Source organism: Zootoca vivipara, chromosome 11 (assembly GCF_963506605.1).
Source record: "Zootoca vivipara chromosome 11, rZooViv1.1, whole genome shotgun sequence".
In the NCBI taxonomy this organism is placed as follows: Eukaryota; Metazoa; Chordata; class Lepidosauria; order Squamata; family Lacertidae; genus Zootoca; species Zootoca vivipara.
In genome coordinates, this window is record NC_083286.1 from 29,295,698 (window position 1) to 29,318,659 (window position 22,962).

At 39.2% G+C, this 22,962-nt stretch overlaps 1 protein-coding gene across 1 annotated transcript in view; it reads right to left on the reverse strand.

Annotated features, from left to right (window-relative positions):
- The window catches only part of ADGRV1 (adhesion G protein-coupled receptor V1), a 251,651-nt gene that overhangs the window by 158,153 nt on the left and 70,536 nt on the right, over positions 1–22,962 (reverse strand). The window contains exons 35-56 of the mRNA XM_035100245.2: positions 21,477–21,607; positions 20,571–20,670; positions 19,890–20,069; positions 19,203–19,366; positions 18,484–18,577; positions 16,951–17,029; positions 15,875–16,013; positions 15,036–15,177; positions 14,348–14,610; positions 13,275–13,450; positions 11,781–11,905; positions 11,359–11,525; positions 10,480–10,626; positions 9,981–10,088; positions 8,605–8,857; positions 7,892–8,014; positions 6,865–7,087; positions 5,838–6,042; positions 5,031–5,177; positions 4,315–4,570; positions 1,812–2,014; positions 356–532 (exon numbers count right to left, since the gene is read on the reverse strand). Coding sequence (XP_034956136.2) covers positions 356–532; positions 1,812–2,014; positions 4,315–4,570; positions 5,031–5,177; positions 5,838–6,042; positions 6,865–7,087; positions 7,892–8,014; positions 8,605–8,857; positions 9,981–10,088; positions 10,480–10,626; positions 11,359–11,525; positions 11,781–11,905; positions 13,275–13,450; positions 14,348–14,610; positions 15,036–15,177; positions 15,875–16,013; positions 16,951–17,029; positions 18,484–18,577; positions 19,203–19,366; positions 19,890–20,069; positions 20,571–20,670; positions 21,477–21,607 — 3,602 coding nt within the window. The remainder of the gene's footprint in view (positions 1–355; positions 533–1,811; positions 2,015–4,314; positions 4,571–5,030; positions 5,178–5,837; positions 6,043–6,864; positions 7,088–7,891; positions 8,015–8,604; positions 8,858–9,980; positions 10,089–10,479; positions 10,627–11,358; positions 11,526–11,780; positions 11,906–13,274; positions 13,451–14,347; positions 14,611–15,035; positions 15,178–15,874; positions 16,014–16,950; positions 17,030–18,483; positions 18,578–19,202; positions 19,367–19,889; positions 20,070–20,570; positions 20,671–21,476; positions 21,608–22,962) is intronic.

Consider the following 22,962-nt stretch of genomic DNA (forward strand, 5'->3'; position numbering starts at 1 on the left):
TGGGGACACAGACTGTGAACTCAAATGTACTCATGACTTGGGCAAAAGGTAGAACAAAGAGGTCTCATGTGTGGTTGAAAGGCTAGTGCAAGGGTGACCAAGGTGGTGACCTCCAGATGTTGTTGGACTCCAGCTCCCATCAGCCCCAGACAACATGACCAATGATCAGGGATGATGAAAGAAACATCTGTGGGACAGCACACTGGCACCCCCAGGGCAAGTGATATCTCAGCTTAAGTTGAGATATAAAATGTCCCAATCAGCTCAACCATCTACAAACAAAGTCAATTTCAGATTACTGAGACCAAGAATAATGACAGCATGGGGGCATTGACATTTTTCAGTTTGTTCTCACCTTGGCAGCACTGAAATAAAATATCCCTCTAGGATCATCATTCTCTTCAATTGTTATCTCAGCTATTTCTAAGCCAAGTCTTTTCACACTTGGCCCTCCTCCAGTAAGGGACGAGTCCAGCAACTGCACACTGCTAATATTGATTACAAATACCTCCTGTAATTCTGGAATGTTATCCTGTCGGGGTGGAAATGACAAATGGAAAGGTGGAATGTGAATCTCTCAAATACTGGGGCTATAACAAAATGGACACACTCTCCCCCCATTCTTTTGCCTATGAAAATATTGCATTGCAATTGCATCTTATTATTGTATATGTAAATTGCCCTTGCAAAAGTATAAAGGCCCCATCACACTTATATAGAACTAGCTTCACACTTATATAGAGCTATATAGAGTACATCACATTTTGGCCATAGTTTTTTATTCTAGGCCTAGTTCAGTGGTTCCCAATTAGCTATGTACTGCGGACCGCCTGTTTTTCAAAAACCAAGCCATGGACCCCCTACTTTTTGATATCTCTGTGGTATTTTTTCTTGTGAATGGTGCCACAGACCCCCTGAGTGGGTTATATGAACTCCCTTGGGTCCACATACCACCAGTTTGGAACCACTGGTCTAGTTCATACATCACCTCAGTCCAGTCTCAGTGAGCAGACACCAAGGCTGTAATCCTATGCATGGGAGTAAGTGCTATCAAACAGAGTGGAACCTATTTCTGAGTAATCACTGCAGCCTGAAAATCTCAGTAGTTACAAACCATACATTCAAAGCACATTGATTCTCCCAAAGAATCCTGGGAACCACAGTTTACCCCTCACTGAGCTATAATTCCCAGGATTCTCTGAGGAAAGTCATGTGCTTTAAATATATGGTGTATACACAGTCCGGAACTCTAAACAGTAATGGGCGCCTTGACCTAATTGCAAAGAAGAATTGGGCAGCTGGTTTAGGAGACTAGTTGAATAAATTGGATTAAACATTCTCTTCTATTCTGAACTTTCTAAACCTGGCTGAATTTAAGCACATGTGTGTTATCAAAGTGCATCTTGAGAACATAGGATGGTATCCCATATTAGTCATAAAATTAAGGGTATTGCTAATTGTGTTCCATTAGTTTCTGCTCTGAGCAGAACTTGTTTAGATGCAATGAACTTTGTTTCCAATCATGGCTCATGCAGCACAATGCATCCTCCCACACCCTTATCACATGTGCTTCATGTACAAATGAAGTACTGTAGATCAACAGAGCACAGACAGAGGCGGCAGGTGGGAAGTAACAAGCAGCAGAAGTGAATTTGCCTATTTGCCAGATGATCTGGCATGCTGCATCCTTTGCCAGTCATCATAACTGTCATTTACTAGGCCCAGGGATTTGTGTAGAGTTTGGCTCCTTAGTCACATCAACCATAGAGAGCTGCATGAGTGAAGAAAAAAAGATATATTAAAATACTCACTGGCAAAATGACTACATTTACTGAAGCCATTGTCATGTTCTCTGGCATAATAATGGTCTTGTTTTCCAACCTATAATCCTCATTTTCAATGGCTTGATTGACAAGCAGGAGTGAAAAAATGGGCTGGGGAATCAACTGCACACTGATATCGCCAGCAAATCCTTGTTCTCTGATAACATGTAAAGTAACAATGGTGGGTTTCTCTGAAAAGATTGGAGAAAAAACTTGTAATGAAGTTTTAAAATACTTATTTATTGTTACATTTATATTTCACCTTTTCTCCAAAGAGCTAAAGGCGGCATACACAAAGCTATATTGGCCCCTGAAGAGTGCAAAGAGAGGTAGGAAATTATTTAGCACAGGCACATCCAACAGGTAGATCGTGATCTACTGGTAGATCACTGAACATCTGTGGTAATCACTGGTAGATCACTGGTTCCCCCAAAAGAAGCTCAACATTTTTGCCCTGCTCCCCCCCCCAAATGGGCCTTCCTCTTCCCTAAAAAAGCTCAACAACTTTGACCTAACACTGGACACTGCCAGTCTTTAACTAGATTGCAGTCTCTTGGCAGAATACAAGAGTATGTGCTCCATAATTTTAAGCAAAGACAGGGGAGACATTTTTTTTGCTTTTACTTGTTTGCACTTTTTCATTAATCTCCATGTCTTTGCCATGTCCTATCATTGAAGGGCGCTGTGGGTTAAACCACAGAGTCTAGGGCTTGCTGATCAGAAGGTCGGCGGTTCGAATCCCTGCAACGGGGTGAGCTCCCGTTGTTCGGTCCCAGCTCCTGCCCACCTAGCAGTTCAAAAGCACATCAAAGTGCAAGTAGATAAATATTTCCTACCGGCAGGAAGGTAAACGGCATTTCTGTGTGCTGCTCTGGTTCGCCAGAAGCAGCTTTGTCATGGTGGTCACATGACCTGGAAGCTGTCTGTGGACAAACGCCAGCTCCCTCGGCCTATAGAGCGAGATGAGCGCACAACCTCAGAGTCGGACACGACTGGACCTGATGGTCAGGGGCCCCTTTACCTTTATCATTGAAGGGACGCAGGTGGCGCTGTGGTCTAAACCACTGAGCCTATGGCTTGCTGAGCTCCCGTTGCTTTGTCCCAGCTCCTGCCCACCTAGCAGTTCGAAAGCACGCCAAAGTGCAAGTAAATAAATAGGTACCGCTTCGGCAGGAAGGTAAACGGCATTTTCATGCGCTGCTCTGTTTTTGCCAGAAGTTGCTTAGTCATGCTGGCCACATGACCTGGAAAAACTGTCTGCGGAAAAACGTCGGCTCCCTTGGCCAGTAAAGCGAGTTGAATGCCGCAACCCCAGAGTTGTTCGTGACTGGACTTAATTGTCAGGGGTCCTTTACCTTTTTATTGGTACATTTGATTCAACTCAGTTTTATTCTGGTTGGTCCTTACAAGAACCATGTAACTAAGAAGTGGTGCCAGAGTTTGATCCCACCATGCTCCAACCCCTTTTCTGTTTGTGTCATACGCTTCAGATCGTAAGCCTAGCCTTATCACAAGGCTGTTCTGGAGTTTTTTTTTTTCCAGCTGAAGAGTGGCATTAAAATGAATAAAACAATATATTTACTTAAAATAAAACAACAGTCGAAATAATAGAAGAAGAAACACACTGTGATGCAATGAATCAGGAACAAATGTTGGGATCTGCCTTGCTTTGCTCCCTTTCATTATATCAGAACTTGAAAAACATCCAGCAGGGCTAATTGAACAGCAACGACTCATTCAATAAATTACATTAAAAAATTTGCATCCACAGGGCCAAGAAAATCTGCCCAATCTGGACATGACTGATAGCAAATTTAGACAGCTAAAACATGCTAGTCCAAGCCCTGTGCTACAGCAGAGTGTGAAAATATTTTGTGAGACAACCTCGTAAGGTGTTTTGTACTCGGGCACAAATACAAAATGCATGCATGGAGGATGCAGAGATAATACTGTACATTCTCTCGTCAAATATATGGATCTCACTGCTATATCACTGCATCTCAAAGTTGTTGTTTTTTAACTCATTAGGCAGGGGAAACATACTACTAATTTCTCCTGTCTGCCAGTGAACAGGAACACCAGTGGATAGTGGGCTCCACCACTGTGGAAGCCTTGGCTGTACCAAGGTGAGCTGAAAGCTATGGCCAGCATTTCCCCCACAGATGAAAGTCCCCAAACTTTGGCAGGCTGATGGCAGCTTTGGGTCCTCAGGCTCTCCTCAGGGCTGATGTAGTGAGGACAAGGGAAGCAACAGCTGGCACAAGCCAATAGGTGGGTGTAGTTCTTCTTTCTTCCCTGCCCCCAATCAGGACAGCTCTATATAGCTGAACTGTTCTCATAAAGATCTGGAAATATTTTTAATTACTTTCCCATCACCAGCAGGTCCCTGGATGGGTTACAGCAATTTAATTTTTGATATTAAAACCAGTTAAAACAAATTACTATCACAGGAAAATGTGCTTTTCACAAGAGGATCACAGAATTGACTCACCTTCAGGTTCTGCTACTTTAACAAAGAGAGAGTCTGTATGCCATCCTACTGTGCCGTAAGGAGTATCATTAGGCAAAATGGAAAGTATAGCTTTTGCTCTGTTTGGATCAATGGTGGCTCCTCTTTTGGGATCCAGTACTCCCATAGTGCTGACACGAGTAAGAGTTATAATCACGGTCTCTGCAACTTCAGGAATGACATCTGCAAGGACTGTTAAGGTGATCGTGGACAAGGCTTGACCTTCCGAAAATATAATCTAAAGATTTTAAGAAGGAAAACAGAATGTTTTTAAAGCAACCTAGGATAAAACATTGATTCAGAGACAGTAGATTGAATTCAACTAAGATCTACTCAGAATAGGTCCATTGAAATGAATAGGCTTAAATTAGGCATGTTTGCTCATGCAAGAAGTACGGTAGTTCATGATTTAGGCTGATTTGTTCATATCTCACATGGTCTCATGCCCCTCACGAGCTCACAATGGCTGCTTTTGCTCACAATGGAAACCAAACTGCATTTGTAATTTCATATGACCAAGTCATTAACCATGAGATCACAAGTCAATATAAGAAAACTATTCTCCTGTTAACCTGTCAGCAAACATGATTTTTAGTGCTTACATATGCAACATAGTAATTAATTAGATCGCTTGTCTACTAGTAATTAGAGCTTTACACATTTTCTGCAACTAATATTCAGCTTGACAAAATACGTACCACCCCTGAAGTTGGAAATATATCATTAATGCTCCCATGAGCCTCCCACTGTACTGTAACACGTCCATAGGTACTTATTAGGCGTTCAACATTCAAGGTGATCAAAGTGTCCTTTTCCATTTCTTCTACTTGTTTAAATAAAGAATTCTAAAAAACGTACAAATGAAGTAGAAAAGCATGTGAGCAACTTCAACAAGAATGCATGAAAAGGTTACAGCTAAGTAGCATGGGGAGAAAAACTTGATTCTTCATGTTTAATTTCCAAATCAATATATATATGGAGCTTTACATATACATTAACTTCATGTTTTAAAATAGTCCAAGTTCTCATATGTTTCCTAGAAACTAGCATAGAGCAGCAACTAGAATGGTGGACTTGGACTAGAGACCTGGGTCTGAGCTCCTCTTAGCTGTGAAGCTCAGTGGGTGACATTGGGCAAGCTATTTTCTCTCAAACCAATTAACCTCTCAGGTTTGTTCTGTAGACAAAATTAAGGGAGGTGGAGTCCACATATATACCCTAAGATAAGAGGTGCAGATGCAGCAAGTTTAATTTCATGTATTATTATAATTTGTTACCTAAGTGAATTACATGATAAAAAGCTCCAAGTTCCAGTGAATAACAAGGTGGGCTATTTTGCAAGGAGGAACTATTTAGACATGATTTTATGTAGCCTTACACCTAACATATTGATTTTCATTCATATAAAGAAGGTGTGAATAATCATGCATCAGAATAATATATCTAAGTATTCACATGCTCTGCTATTGTTCTATTGCAAATATATTCTAATATAACTCAATAACCTGGGCAAAAGCAACAACTCCATGGGCATCATCATTTGGTGGTATAATTATGGTAACATAACCATTAGGACCAATTTCTGCACCGCCTTTTGGATTTTTCAGCCATACTCTAAAAAATTCTTCTTCCTCCGGGATTGTGTCATCAAAGATATTGATTGCTATCACAGCTTCTTGATCTCCAGGTTCAAATATCAGTTCACCTGAACTAGCATAAAAACACATATAGACAGCATAATTATAATTAAAGATTAGTTATCCAAGACAACTACAGCAAAAAAATGGGTTTGTCATGCAAAAATAATATATCACAGACCAGAATAATTATTTGACTCTTAAGTTTTCAGTTACCATTTGTTGTTTTTTATGTAGCATTACAAGAAACATATTACTCATACTGTACATACTTTAAGCAAACAATTTATATTGTATTTTCTTGCTCTTTTGAGCCAGCATGTAGTAGGGATGCTTATGAGTAGAACTTTAAACTCCTTTGAATTCAAGAAGACGGAGGAAGTGTTTTTGACTGGATTGAGCAATACATCAGATTAGCAAAGACTTTTACCTCCAGGGTGAGGGCAACAAAGGTCTCCCAACAGGTCTCAGAATCCCTTATTAAATGGCAGTCCCCAGGATTCATTAGGGGAAACTATTTCTGTATAAAATGGTATTAGACTGTTTTAAATGTATAGTGCAGATGGGGCTTCTATCCTGACTATTTTGGCTCCTACTACAGTATGTCTGTTTACTCCCCTTCCCTTGTCTACTCTATCCTGGGTTTCTACATAGCTCCACAGATGGTATTCTCCATTTGCACATAGCTTTCTGAGTACAGCATGTTCACTAGATATTCAAAGGGTCAGAACTGATTTGTAGAATATAGGATCATATAAGGGTCCCATAAAGTTAAAGCAAAAGGAAGAGAAAGAAGAGTGTGGATATGAAAGTTGTTTAGACATTACAACTAAAAATAGACAGGAAAAACTCACTCTGTCTGCTTGTAAGTAAAGGGATAAAATCAGGAACCTACCTCGGTATAAAATCTGATTGGTTGGAGACTGAAGTCAGCTCATAAACATAGGAGTAGGATTCTGCAGACAAGACAATTAGACTTTTGTTGGAATTAAGAGATACTACACTGACAGTGGTGAAATGACTGGCAGAAGGGGCTTCCAGCAATGGAGAGAACTGGTTTTTTTCTGAGTTCCAAGAATACAGAGCTGATTTATCCTTGCTAGCAAAGAGCAAATGGCCTGCATCAAGAAACAGAAAAAGGAAATAACTTTAGAGGGACAAATTTAAAATGTTTATGTTGAAAGAAAAGAAGAGCTAGTTGGTTAGTTTGCTTTCAATGTTTATTACATCTAAGGATTTGCCTAACATTTAATTCCTTTTTATATTTTTACTTCAAGTAAAGTTTTCAACTTATTTTTTAGAATATGAAAAATTAAGTTTAGAAAAGAATGGTTTTCAGCTATAATGAAATGCTTGCTCTGCTTGGATAAAATTGCTTTAGCAATTAACATTACTTCTGTCTCATCAACTCTTTTTATTTTTCTGTCTAATATTGACATTTCATTTTGATTTCATAGGAAGATTGTTTCCTGCACTAAATTGTTTGCTTCTTCTAAACCTGGCATCAATATCCTTCAGTATATTAGTTCCATTTTCATGTTCATACAACTCCATGATACTACACAGAGCTAGGATGCCATACAGAGAAAATATAGTAATATCAGCAACAAAACAACAAAAACATGGCCATTAAGTATCATGCCCATTAAATATCCTTCTAGATTCAGACCTTCAAACACCTTTTGACACTAGAATAAATGTATCCCAATCATTTTCCTGTGTACACTGAAAAACCATGGCCAACTGCAACATCTCTCGGCATGCATGTGCAGCAAAAAGGAATATTTGTGCTATTTATACATGATGTTGCCATGTACATGCTTTTTCCAACAAGGAAATGATACAAAGTGTTGGGAAAGCATTTTGTGGAAGCCAACTGTAAGAGGAACTCCTCCCTGCACCAACTAAAAAAACCCACATACCTACACCTGAGGGTGGGACAAAAGTATGGATTTCATTTACAGCTTTTATAAAAAGGGACTGAAAATGCCTGAATGAAGGTTGTCCTGTCTCCCACACAAAAACTTCACAGGTATTGTTGGGCCCTGTGGAGAATAAGAAGAGGAAGAGCATAAGCTTGCATGCAAATATTTTAGCCACATTATCAAGTAATTATTTCCACCTGAAAAATATTTATTTATTTATTTATTTTATGTATCTCAGGAAAAGCAAAAGTATGATATAACTAGAACCACAGATGGGACCAACTTCTGGGATTTTATTTATTAATTTCTACCTAAGTGAAAGTATTTGAGAAATATTTTTTTAAAAAAAATTAAAAATCAAATAAAACGTAGAAATCAAAATAATAGTAAATGACTAGCTTCTGATGTGCTTCTTGAAAAAGTATATGCTGCACATTTGATCATTGCTATCCATACTGAGCTCCTTTTGAAGGAAGGGTAAGATAGAAGAAAAAATAATAATATTACTATTACCATTTTTTATTATTCACTATCATGTGTACCTTACATTGGCAAGGACAAGATTCTTATATAATAAAGAGGCCATAGAAACATTTTCTTGATAAGAGTTGTAAAGAAGTAATTTCCGTTCCCATTTCATGTTTCTATTTCCATAGTAACAGCTGAATCTTCATGTATTTCTGTCAAACAGCTCTTGTTTGTAGGAATACCTTTTGCAAAAATTAGGTAGATGTCAGATCCAGAAATGAAGGCTTTGACTCTTGTTACGCCATTGATTGGCAGTTCATGAAGCTTTCTAAATTTGTTATCTAACCACTGGTATAAAAGAGGAGCGTGTGTGGTGTCTGATGGAGCCACAACTAGATATGTAGTGCCTCCCCTTGAGAAAAGATCCACGCTTAGAACTCCATTCACAGAGAGCTGATGATGGACTCTAAAGATGCCATTATCCCAGAAGAAAATCTGGGGGAAATGAGGGGAGAAGAAAACACCTCTTGTTACATCTAAGACTATACACAAACAAATCAGAAGTCATGTTAAAATGCCATTAAGCCCAACATTAAGTCATTAAGAGCCAGTGTGGTGTAGTGGTTAGAGTGTTGGGAGATCAGGGTTCATTATCTTCACTTAGCCATCAAGTTCACTGGGTGTACCTGGTCCAGTTACTCACTCACTCTCAACTTAACATTCTTCACAGGATCATTGCTGTGAGAATAAAATGGGGATGAGGTGAAGTATGTATGCCACACTGAGATATAAACATATGAAATACTGGCATGGTTTTTATTTAGGATATGAAAAATCGGGATATGCCTCCTGTAAGTCACACCCTCAAAATGAGCTTGAGGCTGACTGATAAACTGAAGCATTCATGAAAGTACCAGAAACAAATGCAGTACTTACAAACAGAAAGCTAAAACAGGGTACAAGTAAGTCCACGACAACCCCAATTTTGTAACTTATTAGTTGTCTATGCCAGAACAAGCAGCTTAGTCAGTAAGCAAAGAAGCACCTCTGACAACTTCAGAATAATATAGCTTATTCTAGCTATATTTATTGATGTGCTTTAGAAATCTTGTTTATGAAAATATATACGTAGTAAGCATCTGCAGTCAATTTACAAACTATTGAACAACGACAGAAATTGCCCCCGTCTTCTTACTTCAATTACATCAAATTGAATTTGGTACATTATTTCTACTCAGATGTTTAAACCAGGCACGTGCAACAGGTAGATCGTGATCTACTGGTAGATCACTGGACATCTGTGGTAGATCACTGGCTCCCCCAAAAAAGCTCAACAAATTTGGCTCCCCTAGAAAAAGCCCAACATTTTTGCCCTGCACGCCAAAAAGCATGGCTTTCCCCCTCCCTAGGAAAAGATAAAATAACTTTGACCTGAACCCCCAAAAAGGGAGTAGATCACTGCCAGCTTTTAACTCTGTGAGTAGATCGCAGTCTGTTGGGAGTTGGCCACCCCTGGTTTAAACTATTCAGAATGCTGCAAAAGTTCTGAATATGTTAATCTCAACAGTCTAAAGAACAAGCACACATTATACAGGAAGAATAAGGAAGATATTTCAACCTGGAGAGAATTGGATTCAGGCATACAACTTGCAATAACCAAGTAGTGGTTTTGGTCCAAACTGAAAAACTTTATATCACTGCTATCTGGCACAAAGATGGTCTGGATCTGCAAGGGAAAAAAAAGATTTATCAGGCTTAGGGCATAGACACGCATGTAATATTGTACTATAATGTAGTGAATGGAGAACAGAAGGCAAGAGGCGGGTGTGTGGGGCCCTAATGAAATTTTAAAGACCCAGGTCTGCCACTGAAGAGGGGATGGGAAACAGATACAAAATAGGTAGCTGTCATTTCCTCCATTATGCCTAATTGCTGCTTAGAGCTTGATTTAAATTGGGGAAACAAGGGGGGAATGCCCCTTACTCCAGCCCAGTTTGGACCCCCTTCCAACTCTATGACAACTATCACAGGAAAGCATGCTGACAGTGAATGTGAAAGTGAATGCACTCCATCAAATCTATGGGTTTTAAAGTCTTTTGGATGAGCTAAAACGTTACCTGTAGCATTTGGAATCCAGGGGTGAAGGAGTACACAGTGTTATTAGGAGGTCTATCTTGTTTCGTTCCACCATGAGTAATTATTAGGTAGGAAGCGCCATTGATTTGAAATGCCATGCATTGATGAGGATTCGCAATACTAAAATCCTAAGGGGGGAAATCATGGAGTCGATGACTTAAGCACTTTTAGTACCATGCACGAACAATTGTTTTAAAACAAAAACATTTATTTAATGTTATATTAAGGTGAGATGAAGGCAGGTTCCAAAGGAGATTCTTAATATGTAAGAAGAGAGTGTTGGATCAGGTCAAAGATCCATCTCATCATTCTGTTCTCACAGCTGTCAACCAGATGCCTATGGGAAACCCACAAGCAGGGCCTGGGTGCAGCATGCAGAGACAGTAATGGTTGGTGGGACAGGGCAGGCAGGGCAGAGCTGCTCACCTGCTTTTCCAACACTGAGCATCACTGCCTGCTGTTGAGAGGGAGGGGTACAAGGTGCGGAGAGCTAAGCACAGTGCAGGCGCACTGGCAGAGCCAACCCAACATTCCTGCCACTGTGCTGGTACCCCGGTGTGCTCTCGTGTCTTAGCTTCTCAGGAACCAGCAGTGGGGCTTGATGTTGGAAAAGCAGGTGAGCAGCTCTGCCCTGCATGCCCTGCTGCACCAACTGGCAACACGTCAAACCCGTAGAGATCCTGGTTCAAGAAGCCTGTGGCCCACCAGATGTTGTTGGAAACGGGTCCCCTGTTACTGTTGTTGCAAAATTTTGTATGTCCTGAAACAGTGTTAATATTAATCTGGATTATTCCTGAGTGCTGTTCTTTCCATTTAATTTTCACATGGGAACACTTTGTTTTCTAACAGTGTATATATACCTCAACAGGAACAAAAACTCCCCGCCACTGGAATATTGAAGAATTTACAGCTGGGTGCGTCCGCAACAATATGCCATATAGAGAGTCCCCTGCTGCAAAGAAGCACCAGCTGGATATTGGTTCTTCTGCAAAACTTTGTAAAATGGACAACACGCTTAATCCACCTTCTGCAACAAGAAGAAAATATGCACCAGTTACTGTGTGGATTGGCAGGGAAAAAAAGAAAGAGAAACCCATATTACAGAAGTGAGGGCCTCATCTCAAATGCAAAAGAAGAAAAAGTGTGCAGCAGGGAAAACAGTGATAGATTTACAGCCAGTGACATTGGTCAAGTCAGCTCCTGGGTACCACTTAGTTCTCCTTTTTTATTAGGCCAATTTGTAATATTTGATTTTAAAAAACCTACTCATGAATTGACTTACTTATCCCAAATGCAGTATCAGACTGTGTTTCCCATTCCACACTCACTGATGTGTTCATCCCATTGCTCCGGGATATTTTCAAGTAGACTGTAGTGTTGGCTTCTTCAATTATGAGAGAATTTGTCCTAAAAGTTATGGAGACCATTACTAAAGTAAAGAAATTAATGTCCTTCGTAAGACTAGGGTATGGAGGGCCTTCACAAAACTAGGATCTGAGGCCTGTTCCATCCTCCAAATTCATTCCTCCAAACCATGGGATTAGGTACATTAAGTGTGAAAAGACCCACTAGGTCCAGCAATTATGGAATCTGACTGGAAAATAATACAGTGGAACCTCGGTTTTCGGTTGTCCCAGAAGCCGAACGTTTCGGAACCCAAACACTGAAAACCCGGAAGTAATTGCTTCCATTTTTGAATGCACCTTGGAAGTTGAACGGCTTCCGCTGCGTGTTTCTCTATTTTCTCATTGCTGGCAGTCCTTTGCACCTCGGTTGTTGAACGCATTTCGGAAGTCGAACAGTCTTCTGGAACGGATTACGTTCAACAACCGAGGTTTCACTGTACTGTACAATAGGGATGACAAAATTCATTTGTACTAACATGCAAGAAAATCACTATAAGGTTTTATATTTATTTCACCCCAAATAAGATAATTAACACATATTATTACATATGTAGTAGATATACCCTGTTGTGCAAACTATCCTGGGTGGGGTGGGAATTGTGACTCCATTTGAAGGTCCCATGAGCAGCTCTGCTCATGTAATGTTTGTGATGGAGAAGGAGGGGACCATTTTTTCTTATTCCTCTTTCCCTTGTCGCCCCCTATGCCACAAGGAAAGCTGTAGGAGGCGGTACAGGCTGAGAATTAGCAAAAAAAAAAAACCTTTCTCCCCTTCCTCATGTGGGAGCTTCCTCTGGATTTCATTATTTTCCTCAAATGGAAGGAGCACATCTGTTCATGCAAGAGATATTCTGGATCCCACGCTGTACACGCAATTAATAAAATGACAAACTATGAAGTGTCATAACTCCCATCATCTTACTTTGGGTCTTCTAAGGTATTTTTATGAAAATAGAATTGTTCTTTAGTGAACAGATTCATGGACATCTACAAAAAAAGTTAGATGCAAAACACTGGTAGAATCCAAAGACATCTACTATTAAAGAATGGATTATTATGGCAGCTAGCACGATTGTCAATTTATGGATTAGGAGATAATAAACAGAACACAGTTGTTTTTGTTAAGAGCTGACAACAGTTAATTGAGTTATGAAAATTAAAAATATGTAATGATATCAGTGCTTATAGTTGTGTATTTAATGATATATCTTAGATATGTTTGACTTATAGGTTTATAAGCATCTACATTTATCAGTATTTTAACATAAATTTTAAAAAATGAATAATTGAACCAACATAAAATGCAGGACAACGTTCTATGCACAAACAAACAAAAAGTGGCATTTACTGTGATGGCATTGCTGGTATACCTATTTGAAACTGGGAAGATACTGAAAAGTCCCAATGGGGCTTGATTCTGCAACACTGTGATAAAAGTTTCTACTCTTGTGCCCAGTCTGGCTCCACCTGTTGGACTGAACAGGGTAACAACAAAATGTTCATCCATTTCTGGTTCAGTATCTAGTATGGCAGTTATATGCAAAGTCTGTAAGAGAAAACAAATGTATAAAGTGAAATTATTGCATAGACAATGACAATGAATTTTTGAAACAGAAAGTAGATAGATGCCAAACTTCACTATATTATATTGGAACTGTTCTAAACATTACACATAATAAAATGGCAGAATTCTGGACTGTAACATTTCAGACAATGAACTCATATTGTCATAGAAAAATAGAAAAACCTGTTTTTGAACGATCCACGATACAAATTCTCACGTATCGTTGTATTTTTGTACATACTGTACTTTTTGCTAATCTAAGCATTTTACTCTGTACTATCCCCTAATATATGGTTTACTGTAACACATCTTTGGGTTGGAAAATTGCATCGTAAAATTTGGAGGTGTGTGAATTTCAAAGGAAAGCAAAGTTTTATTTTGTAATAGCAGGACCCGGCCATGCGTTGCTGTGGCCCACTCAGGACCCCTGTACCCCAGTGGAGGACGGTAGGATCCCCTCCCTCTGTTGTCCCCGGGGAGTATTGGCCCCTCCCCCGTATCTCCATTCCTTGGCCCCCACCCTTGGAAAAGGAAATGTCTGAGTCATGTATTATAGTCATTGGCCAGTAGATGACGCTGTGTTGAGTTCCTTAAAATTGGTTTATACCCGCCTCAGGTGTGACATCTGTCTAAGCAAACTGTATAAGATCCTTCTCGTATTCGCATGTGATGTTGTGTCAAAATTTCAACGCAATCGGTCAAGCGGTTTCCGTGAAAAGTGGAGACACGCAAACATGGTCGGTTTACATTTTTATATATATAGATATTGGTTCAGGAAACAATAAGTATAGGTTCTCATTAAAATATAAATTTCTTCCTCATCCCTATATGAAACCAAGTAACATTTCTTCCATTTTGTAATAACTACCTGCATATTACCTTGAATCTGACTCCCTCTTCTAGAACAATATAGCCTTGTGATGGTGTCAAATCTATAGATGCTTCTGAAGAATTTATCTCTCTCACAAGATACTGGACAGTCACAGTTCCAAAGATTCCCTGAGGAGGTTCCCTGATAACGGTTAGTACTGCAACACTTTCCATCAAATATAGCGCTGATGGTTCCCTTAGAAAGAAATGTTCACTGTTGTTGAAGGACAAAACTCCATGGCCATCATCATTTGCAAGGATGGTAACAGTGGCTTTGAACAGAAAATGAATGCAATTATTAAAATTCATCTAGGATAATCTTATCCGTATTATATATACAGGAGCAAAAATCCAATTGTGTTGCTATAAAACTCCAAAATAATGCTGGCTCTTAGAATCAACTATTAAGTATGTGTTTTCCTTTATACAGCATTTAACATGTGATTTTATTACAAATGGATTTTTAAGTTTAGGCTCCTATGTTACTATTTCTTCAACTAATTGCAAAACAATACCACAGATTGTTTGCTGCTAATTTTCTTGTCCCGCAAATATTAAAGTGTTGGTAGCTGACTAATTCTCTTGTAACAGTCTTGAGGGAAAACACATAATTATCCACTGGGGCTAACTATGGTTTGTACACTGTAATTCTGTAATCACAACATACAGAACTAGTTTTAAGATTAGTTAATGTTACCTGTTGTGTTTTCGCCTAACTCTAACCCAAGGGATGGGTTTGTCAAAATAAGCTGGAATCTCTCATCCCCTTCAGGAATCTCATCATCAAAAATCGTAACATCAACATATTTATACCTTTCTCCATCAGCAAAAGAAAGTGTCTAGCAACAAAACACAATGACACGGTATTTTAGAACATTTCAAAAGTCAATACTTCATAAAAATTCAACAAATAAAGACAGGAAGAAAGATGCAAATCTTAGGTGAGTTTTGCAAACCAGTGATGGTAAGTATTAAAAGGCATTATAAATCCTTTTCAGATGACAAATGAGTATCCAAGGCACATGTGGAGTTCAGGAATGTGATCCTATCTGCCTCTCATCCTCACTTCCAAGTACTTATCTGAAGGTTAGAACTGAACCTACATGTCTATATATATATAATATATACACTTACAAGCTCTCTCCATGCAGCTGTGAAACCTGCCTCTCTCATGGTTCCTGATCATATGGTGCAATGAGCATACATGAATAGATCTGTTCTGACCTTTGGGTGAATGCCCAGAGGCTGTAAATGGGCTCAATCCCTCTCCTCTCTTATGTTCATACTATATGTGCTCACCATATGAAAAAGGTTCCATATGTGATTTATTATTATTAATAACCTATCAAGATGTTTCTGCTTCTTTTCCCTCCCTTCTAGAAAGCAATCTCGGTTCTCCTTTCTTCTCCTTCCAGCCCTAGAATTTAAGAATTCTAACTACCGTAGGCATGTTGTCTGATTATATTTCACTGCTGAAACAAATTAGCTGGCTGGTACTATGGTGAAAAGTATTTTTTTTTTAAGGTTAGTTCTTACCTGTGAGGAAAAATTAAAATCCAGCCCTTGATGTGCTTCCAGATTCTGAGCATACAAGAACAAGGACACTTTACCATAAGATCCTCGGTCGCGGAATGCCACTAATGTCAAAGTTCCATTTAGTTCACTTATTTCAAAACTGTTGGGGGAAAAGAAGTACAGCCCTCCCCAATTATAGGTACTGACAACAAGTTTATGATTTCATTGGCAATATTCAGATACTTTATTAGGAGCTGCCATACCTCCAGGTTTTCCCGGACACATCAGGGAATCGGGCAGCTCGACAACTGTGTCAGGATTTTCACTTTGGGGAATATGGCAACCCTAACTTTATAGTCAACAACTGATATACTGGTAAAATGAGGATCAGCTGAGGAGCTTGTTGCAAAAATATTTTAGTTATGGGCACTAATATACTTGGGGAAGGGCAATATCTCAGGGGTACAGTGTTCACTTTGCAAGCAGAATGTCCCAGGTCCAATCCTCGCCCCCCCTCTATATATACAGGTCCAATCCTCACCCCCCTCTCTATATATACAGCCCCCCCTCTCTATATATATACAGGGTGAGTCCTTTAAAAGAGGCCCCGTGGATACAGAGTACACATGTTCCACAGGGCCTCTTTTAAAAGACTCACCCCATGTGTGTATATGTGTACACACACACACACACACACACACACACACACACACACACACACACGAGAATTCCAGGTAGCATGCATAGTTCCCACACCCCAACATCAGTCAGAAAATTTAGTGCCTGTGTGAGGATTTCAGCCAAGATGCCCCAGGTATAACACAGTGGCTCTCACATAGAGCTATAGGAACTCCAAAGGGCCTAACCTGCTATTTGAACTTAGGATACTGTAAGTAGCATTTGAGGAGTTGGGGGAAGCAAATTCCGAGGGAAAACTCTTAGATAAATCAGGATACTCTGGAGTATCCGATCCATTGAATGATAGCTTTTATCTAGAATTCATCTGGACTTTGACTGCTCAAAATTGTCAACTGTGTAACACCAGAGTTCAGTGCTCAAACAACTGAAAACAAACCCAAGCTGAAGATGAGACTTACTTTGTGTTTTGCCAGCCAACTACTCCTCTTGCTCCATCATTTGCATCAATAATAACCTGTGCTGCTAAACCATCCATATCTAAAGATAAAATAGGTTTCAGCATCACATAATATTTTAAGCTTTGTTCAGATTTCTGGATGGTGCACACGTTTCGAGAATGTTGGATATTGATTTATTACTATATCTGTATATTTATGAGTTACCAAAGTCAATAAACAACATCTAGCCACAAAGTATGGGGGTTGACTAATTCTGAATGCAGATGCATTGTCCTTACTGAATGAAGGCAATAGGACAGAGACATCTAATTTTACCACAAGTCTAAATATTTTCTATGCTACCTCTAGAATATACATATCAAGTGAACTACAATATATTTTTCTATTTACCTTTAAGTTTGTAATGGATTAACCCACTCAAGTCTATAGACATGCAAATAAAGGAAGTCAAACATAAAATATTAGAGGTATACTGGAAATAGCCAGAAGCATTAGGAGTACTGAAAGTACAGAATCAGTCCATGCCCGAGTCAAAACTTGTTGAAAAGGACTAAGGATGCAATGCTATACAGAGGGATTGAGGATTTAGAGGGAGCTCAACTGCACCAATGGAGCAGTAGATATGCGTATCAGCTACATCTTTGAAAACCCCACCCTACTTACATGCCAACAAAACACTCCTAGGGTGGAGCCATAACTGCCAGCAAATGTAGTGGGTGCAATGGCCAAAATTAGCAAATTTACATCATATCCTATACTCCTCCAGATCACAACACCTGTGTCAACAGCAGAGCTTTACACCAGTCCCGGATCTGGTGCAGAAAACTCAATGACAGCCACTCCATATCATGTCAGAGCATATGGTATCATGCAACCCAACACCCAACCACAAAGGGAGAATGCAACTCGAATGACAGAGTGTGTGGCATAAGTCTGTAGTTCTCAGGCCTTGTGGCATATACACTTAAGAGCTCCAAATAAGGCGCTTTGGTGAAAGGAAATTATGGAGAATGGGCATTTGCATTTTTCACAAAACAGTTTGGCGTCACTATCACAGCACAGATGGGAATTTGAGTACGTTCCTATCAATTTCCCAGAAGAGGCTGGTAAGGTGGGAGGGGGAAGGGTAAAGTGGTAGGGAGGTTGGTGCAGTGAACACATGGTCCGGGGTTGCTGCTGGGGCATTTGCACTATACTGACAGCTCAGCCTTCGCCGCATGCCATCTCAGTAAGCAACAGTGACCTGCCTTGCCAAGAACCTAACGTAGATACTCCACCCCAACTGATGAGCCACTTCTGCACTTTTCTATCAAGAACCCTACCAAGCCATACCTGTATTTAGATGCAAATACAGTTTGACTGCTATGCATTTAATGAAAGGTGCTGTTTGATGCACACCAAAAAGTAGTTTGAAAGCTTTCATATTTGTAAAAGTTAGTGCAAGAAAATGCATCCAAGTCACACACTGCATATATTACTTGATATATACTTGATATATAGTGTGGCACTAATGCAAAGATGTGAAATGTATACCAAGTCTGGGAGGGAAAGATGTCAAAGGATGCATGATAAGTTCCACAGATGTCAGATTAACCAGAAAGAATTCTTGTAACTCTGGTACATCATCCTGAAAAACAGAAATACAATAAATGCTCATGCTATTGTATTTTAACATGCATTTCAAGAATAATCAAAGAAGGTCCTCTTTAACATCCTAAAACAGGGGTAGGGCCAGAGCCAAAACTGAGAGGAGCAAGGTATGAGACATTCATTCCTTATGCTCCCACCCCTGCCTCAGAACACTTATTACACAAGGTGGTTCTAGTCTTCTCTCCAAAAGATAATTAATTACCTGCCCTCAGGTGGGTCTTCACATATCTTATGTAAAATAATATATGATGTAATTAAAAATGATGTACTAGTGACAAGAGCTGGTTCTGTCAATGAAGATTTACTGCATAGTGTAGCTAAGAGATTGAAAATAAAAAATGTGTAGTGATCCATTGACATCACACTAGTTGTGACTGCAGCCAAATAAAGCAGTTATCTCACTTGTATGCATCTCATATCTCTGTTTGTAATTGTTCCCCGTGACTTATCAACCATGGGTGGGTGGTTGCATCTACAATTACCTCCATACAGCAATAAAATATACACAGCATAAATATGACTCTGTTATATTCGAAGTATTATGGCCTAAATCCTGCATCACTCAGAATCATTTTTTGTTGTTGAACAGAATTACTATTTACCTCTAGAATAGTAACATTTATGGTAGCCAATGTTTCACCTTCTCCTAAAAGCAGTGACCCCGATATAGGTATGTAGTCAATTCCTGGTTCAGCCAAAATCACATCACTTTGATTCCTTATGCCAAGAAATCCTGGAACTGTTGCATAGGTGAGATTGATAACACCTAATGAGCATGCAAGAAAAGAGTTCAGCTATAATTCTAATCAAGGGAAATGAAACATGAAGATACATAAATAACTCTTGTCAATTCCATATATTCTTGTGGAAGTGAGAGGTATGTAAAACGACTTACATATTCGACAAATTTATGGGAAAAAACAGTAATTTACACTCAACAACTAGAATCTGCTCCTGTTCAGTATTTCAGACATGTTTTCTTTCTAGATATTCCAATTCCATCTCCACCCTGATACAATATTCTATAGCATTTCGTTGGTGGTGGTGCCCTTAGAGATAATCTGCCAACTGTGGATGAGGCTAAAGCAGGCAGCAATATAGCCAGAGCGAAAATAGTCAGTCACCCACTCACACAATCTCTTTCCCCCACCCGCTCTTCCCATGGGCCGGAGGTTCCCCATCTGAGCTAGTAGAAAGGTGTGTGTGTATGTGTGGGTACACACACACACATGCAAACATTATTAAATACATAAAATTAATTTAGAATCCAACCCACTCCACATACAAACCTAGAGATCCAAATTCTCTGTTAATGAAAAGCTGAATGGTTTTATTTCCCTCTTGAACCAAAACAACTCTAGATGAAGAAGCAAAACTCAGAACTCCATGTGGTTCATCACTCGCCTCTACTGTCAAAACTGCTTCATAGCCTTGGCTATCCAAGATAGCAGCTCCAGAAGAAGCAACTCCTGAAAAACAAAATAAATAGACTATGTTAATCAGAACTGTCACCTACAGTATTTTGTTGTTGTTGTTGTTATTTAAATAGCCCAAAGATAAGTTTACTTGTTTCTTGAAGATGCTGCAAACTCTATAATTATACTCAAGCACTATCTCTTAAAGTCAAAGTTCTTATAAGCGTTCCTTCTAGGGCTGGCAGGGAAGGTCAAAGCCAATGTCCTTCCCTGCTGCTCTGCAGGGCAACTGGCATCAATGTTCACAAAGATATATCCCTCATCTGATCACTGTAGTATGATGTGATCATTTGCTTTTGTGACATCACAGATCAAGCACTACAGGCAAAACATCACTAGCACCTCACATCACTTCAGACACAATGCTTTTCATCTGAATCACTTAATACTTTCTGCTGAATCTGTTAATACATGCAAACCACAAAATGCTGAGTGCTCAAGTAATGAGCATGCACGTGCAGATGAGCCCTAATTTGCTGTTTCTCCTGTTGTTACCTTGAGTTCTAACGTTGTACAGAATCACTTGATATTCTTCTTTTTCTTCAGGAATATGGTCATCCAACAAGTGAACGTAAAATGTTGCATTCAGTGATCCCTGTTATTTAAGGGAGAAACCAATGAACCACTTTGCAATGGACAACTGAGTACTATAAACAGTTAAGACATCTTCAGTTCCATTACAGAAGACCACAGCCCCATAACTCCTGTAGCTGTTTTACCACAAGCCAGGACTGGTACTGCACCATCTTGCACAGCACAAGTAGGAACTCTTTTTTTTTACTTTCAAGGGCCACGAAGCCTTGGGGATAATCTGTCAGGCACACATACTACCGTACTGCTGGAAGCAGCCGGAGTTAACAGCATGGTGGAGCAACTCCGTTTTCTCTTTCTCCCTTTCTGCCAGCGGACTTCCTGCTTGGAGAGGGAGAGACTACTGTTACAAGGGCTCTAAACTGACTGCTTACAAAATGCTTTCTCCCTCTCCTCCTTTCTTTACTCCATCCATTTCAGTTCCCTGCCCCCCTTTCTTTCTTTCTTTCTTTCTTTCTTTCTTTCTTTCTTTCTTTCTTTCACTGGGCTCCCATCCACATGCAACCATAGGCTCCCCAACCCTAGTGAACGGCATTGAATGGAAATAGAACTTGACTCTGGACAAAGGCAGAAATTCCTTTCTTACAATTTATTCTCAGGACAAGGCCAATGTGGCAATAGAAGTTCCATGATATTCTGCTGGGTGGGATGAAACAGGTTGTCATCCAAACCACTCAATCCCTACCCTGATAAAGAGCTTTGCACTGGATTTCGAAGACAGTAAAGTAAGCAATTTGATAAGGAAAGAAATCTGCTGTGCTTAATTGCAGCCATTCATACTTCCTCTTTATGTATTCATTTTGTAGTTACCTCCCCAAAAAAGAGCATGCCAGAAACATTTTCAAAATTATGTTCCAAGTGGGGCCCAACAATTTTCCAATCAACAGTGACATTCCCTGCTCCTGGGGCAGTCCTTAGGACATGAAACGACAGCAACTCTCCTAGGAATTAAAGAAAGCAGAACACAATAGTGACCACAAGGAAAGAGATGCAAATTTTGTGTATAACCCACCCGGAACTTCTCCTGTACAGTCCCCATTGCAGCAAACAGAAGTTTTTCAAGTATACCAATGTGCTCTTAAGAGCTCCAAGTCATTATAATGGCAAATGTGCATGAGAAGTTTTGGGTGAGTTGTTTCCACTGCCATGATTGCTCTTAAAAGACCCTGAAGAGCATGCAAACTGTAAATGAAATAATCACAGTAGCATTCTTAAAAAAACAAAATATCAGGTATATTATATATATATATACTGTATATAGAAACCCTTGCTTTAGACATCCTATTAATGAATTAGTTTAGTGAAAAAAGACCCAGATTTGTTGGAATGCTGAATCATGAAAATCTGTCTTTACAAAGCAGCAGGGAAATATATAAAATTCATGCAAAGAATTTAAGTATAAACACAACTGAAAGCAAATTACCACCAGAACATGCAAAAAAAAAAAAAAACAGCAAGAGGGAGAAAAATAAACTCCTGTCAACTAAAAGAAAAAATAAATGCTGTATGTACTAGCTGTCTCATGTGATTACTTAAAGTAGTTTTTACAAGAAAGATACATATAATGTAACATTGCACTGTAGTGGAATGTTACACAATGCATGCAAAAAAATGCTTGTAATTACCTGTAGATTCCATTTATTTCAGTTAAAACTTACATGATAACATCAGTGTTACAATTTTCTTTGAATTCAGAGGGAAGAGTTCACAAAAAGTTAATCGTTACCTGTGTTTGACATATCATGTGCATAGATATTGCTCATTCATACTTTAGTATGTGAATATAAGTATAGATGTAATGCATACACATCTAATGTACATGTAATACATATAAGACTTGAAGTATATGCCAGGAACACAAATTTTCTGCAAGACCATGACAATGCTTTTGATGGAGTACAGTTTTGCTAATAGGTTAATGTTGCCCAGATGCGTAAAATTGTGGGGGCCCCCCTTTTCTGATATTGTAAAGAATTAGCAACTATGTTGAAATAAGCAAACAAGTATAACTGATGTGAATAAATAAACCAAGAACTGTATACACTGTAGCATGCACAAAAAGTTAACATGCAAAATTTACCTTTAAATTTACAAAATAAATAATGGTTTTGACTTGCAGAAAACCTATGGCCCTGTCACAATTATGCTGCCTATGTATTACTACTGCATTTTTTCAGGTGAGCAAAGTTTCAGTTTGCCAGTACATACAGTATTGCATGGGTCAAAGGAAGGAAGATGTAAATATAGTAGAGAACATTTATTTTACACATTAGATACATAGAGCATCCTTTTGTGC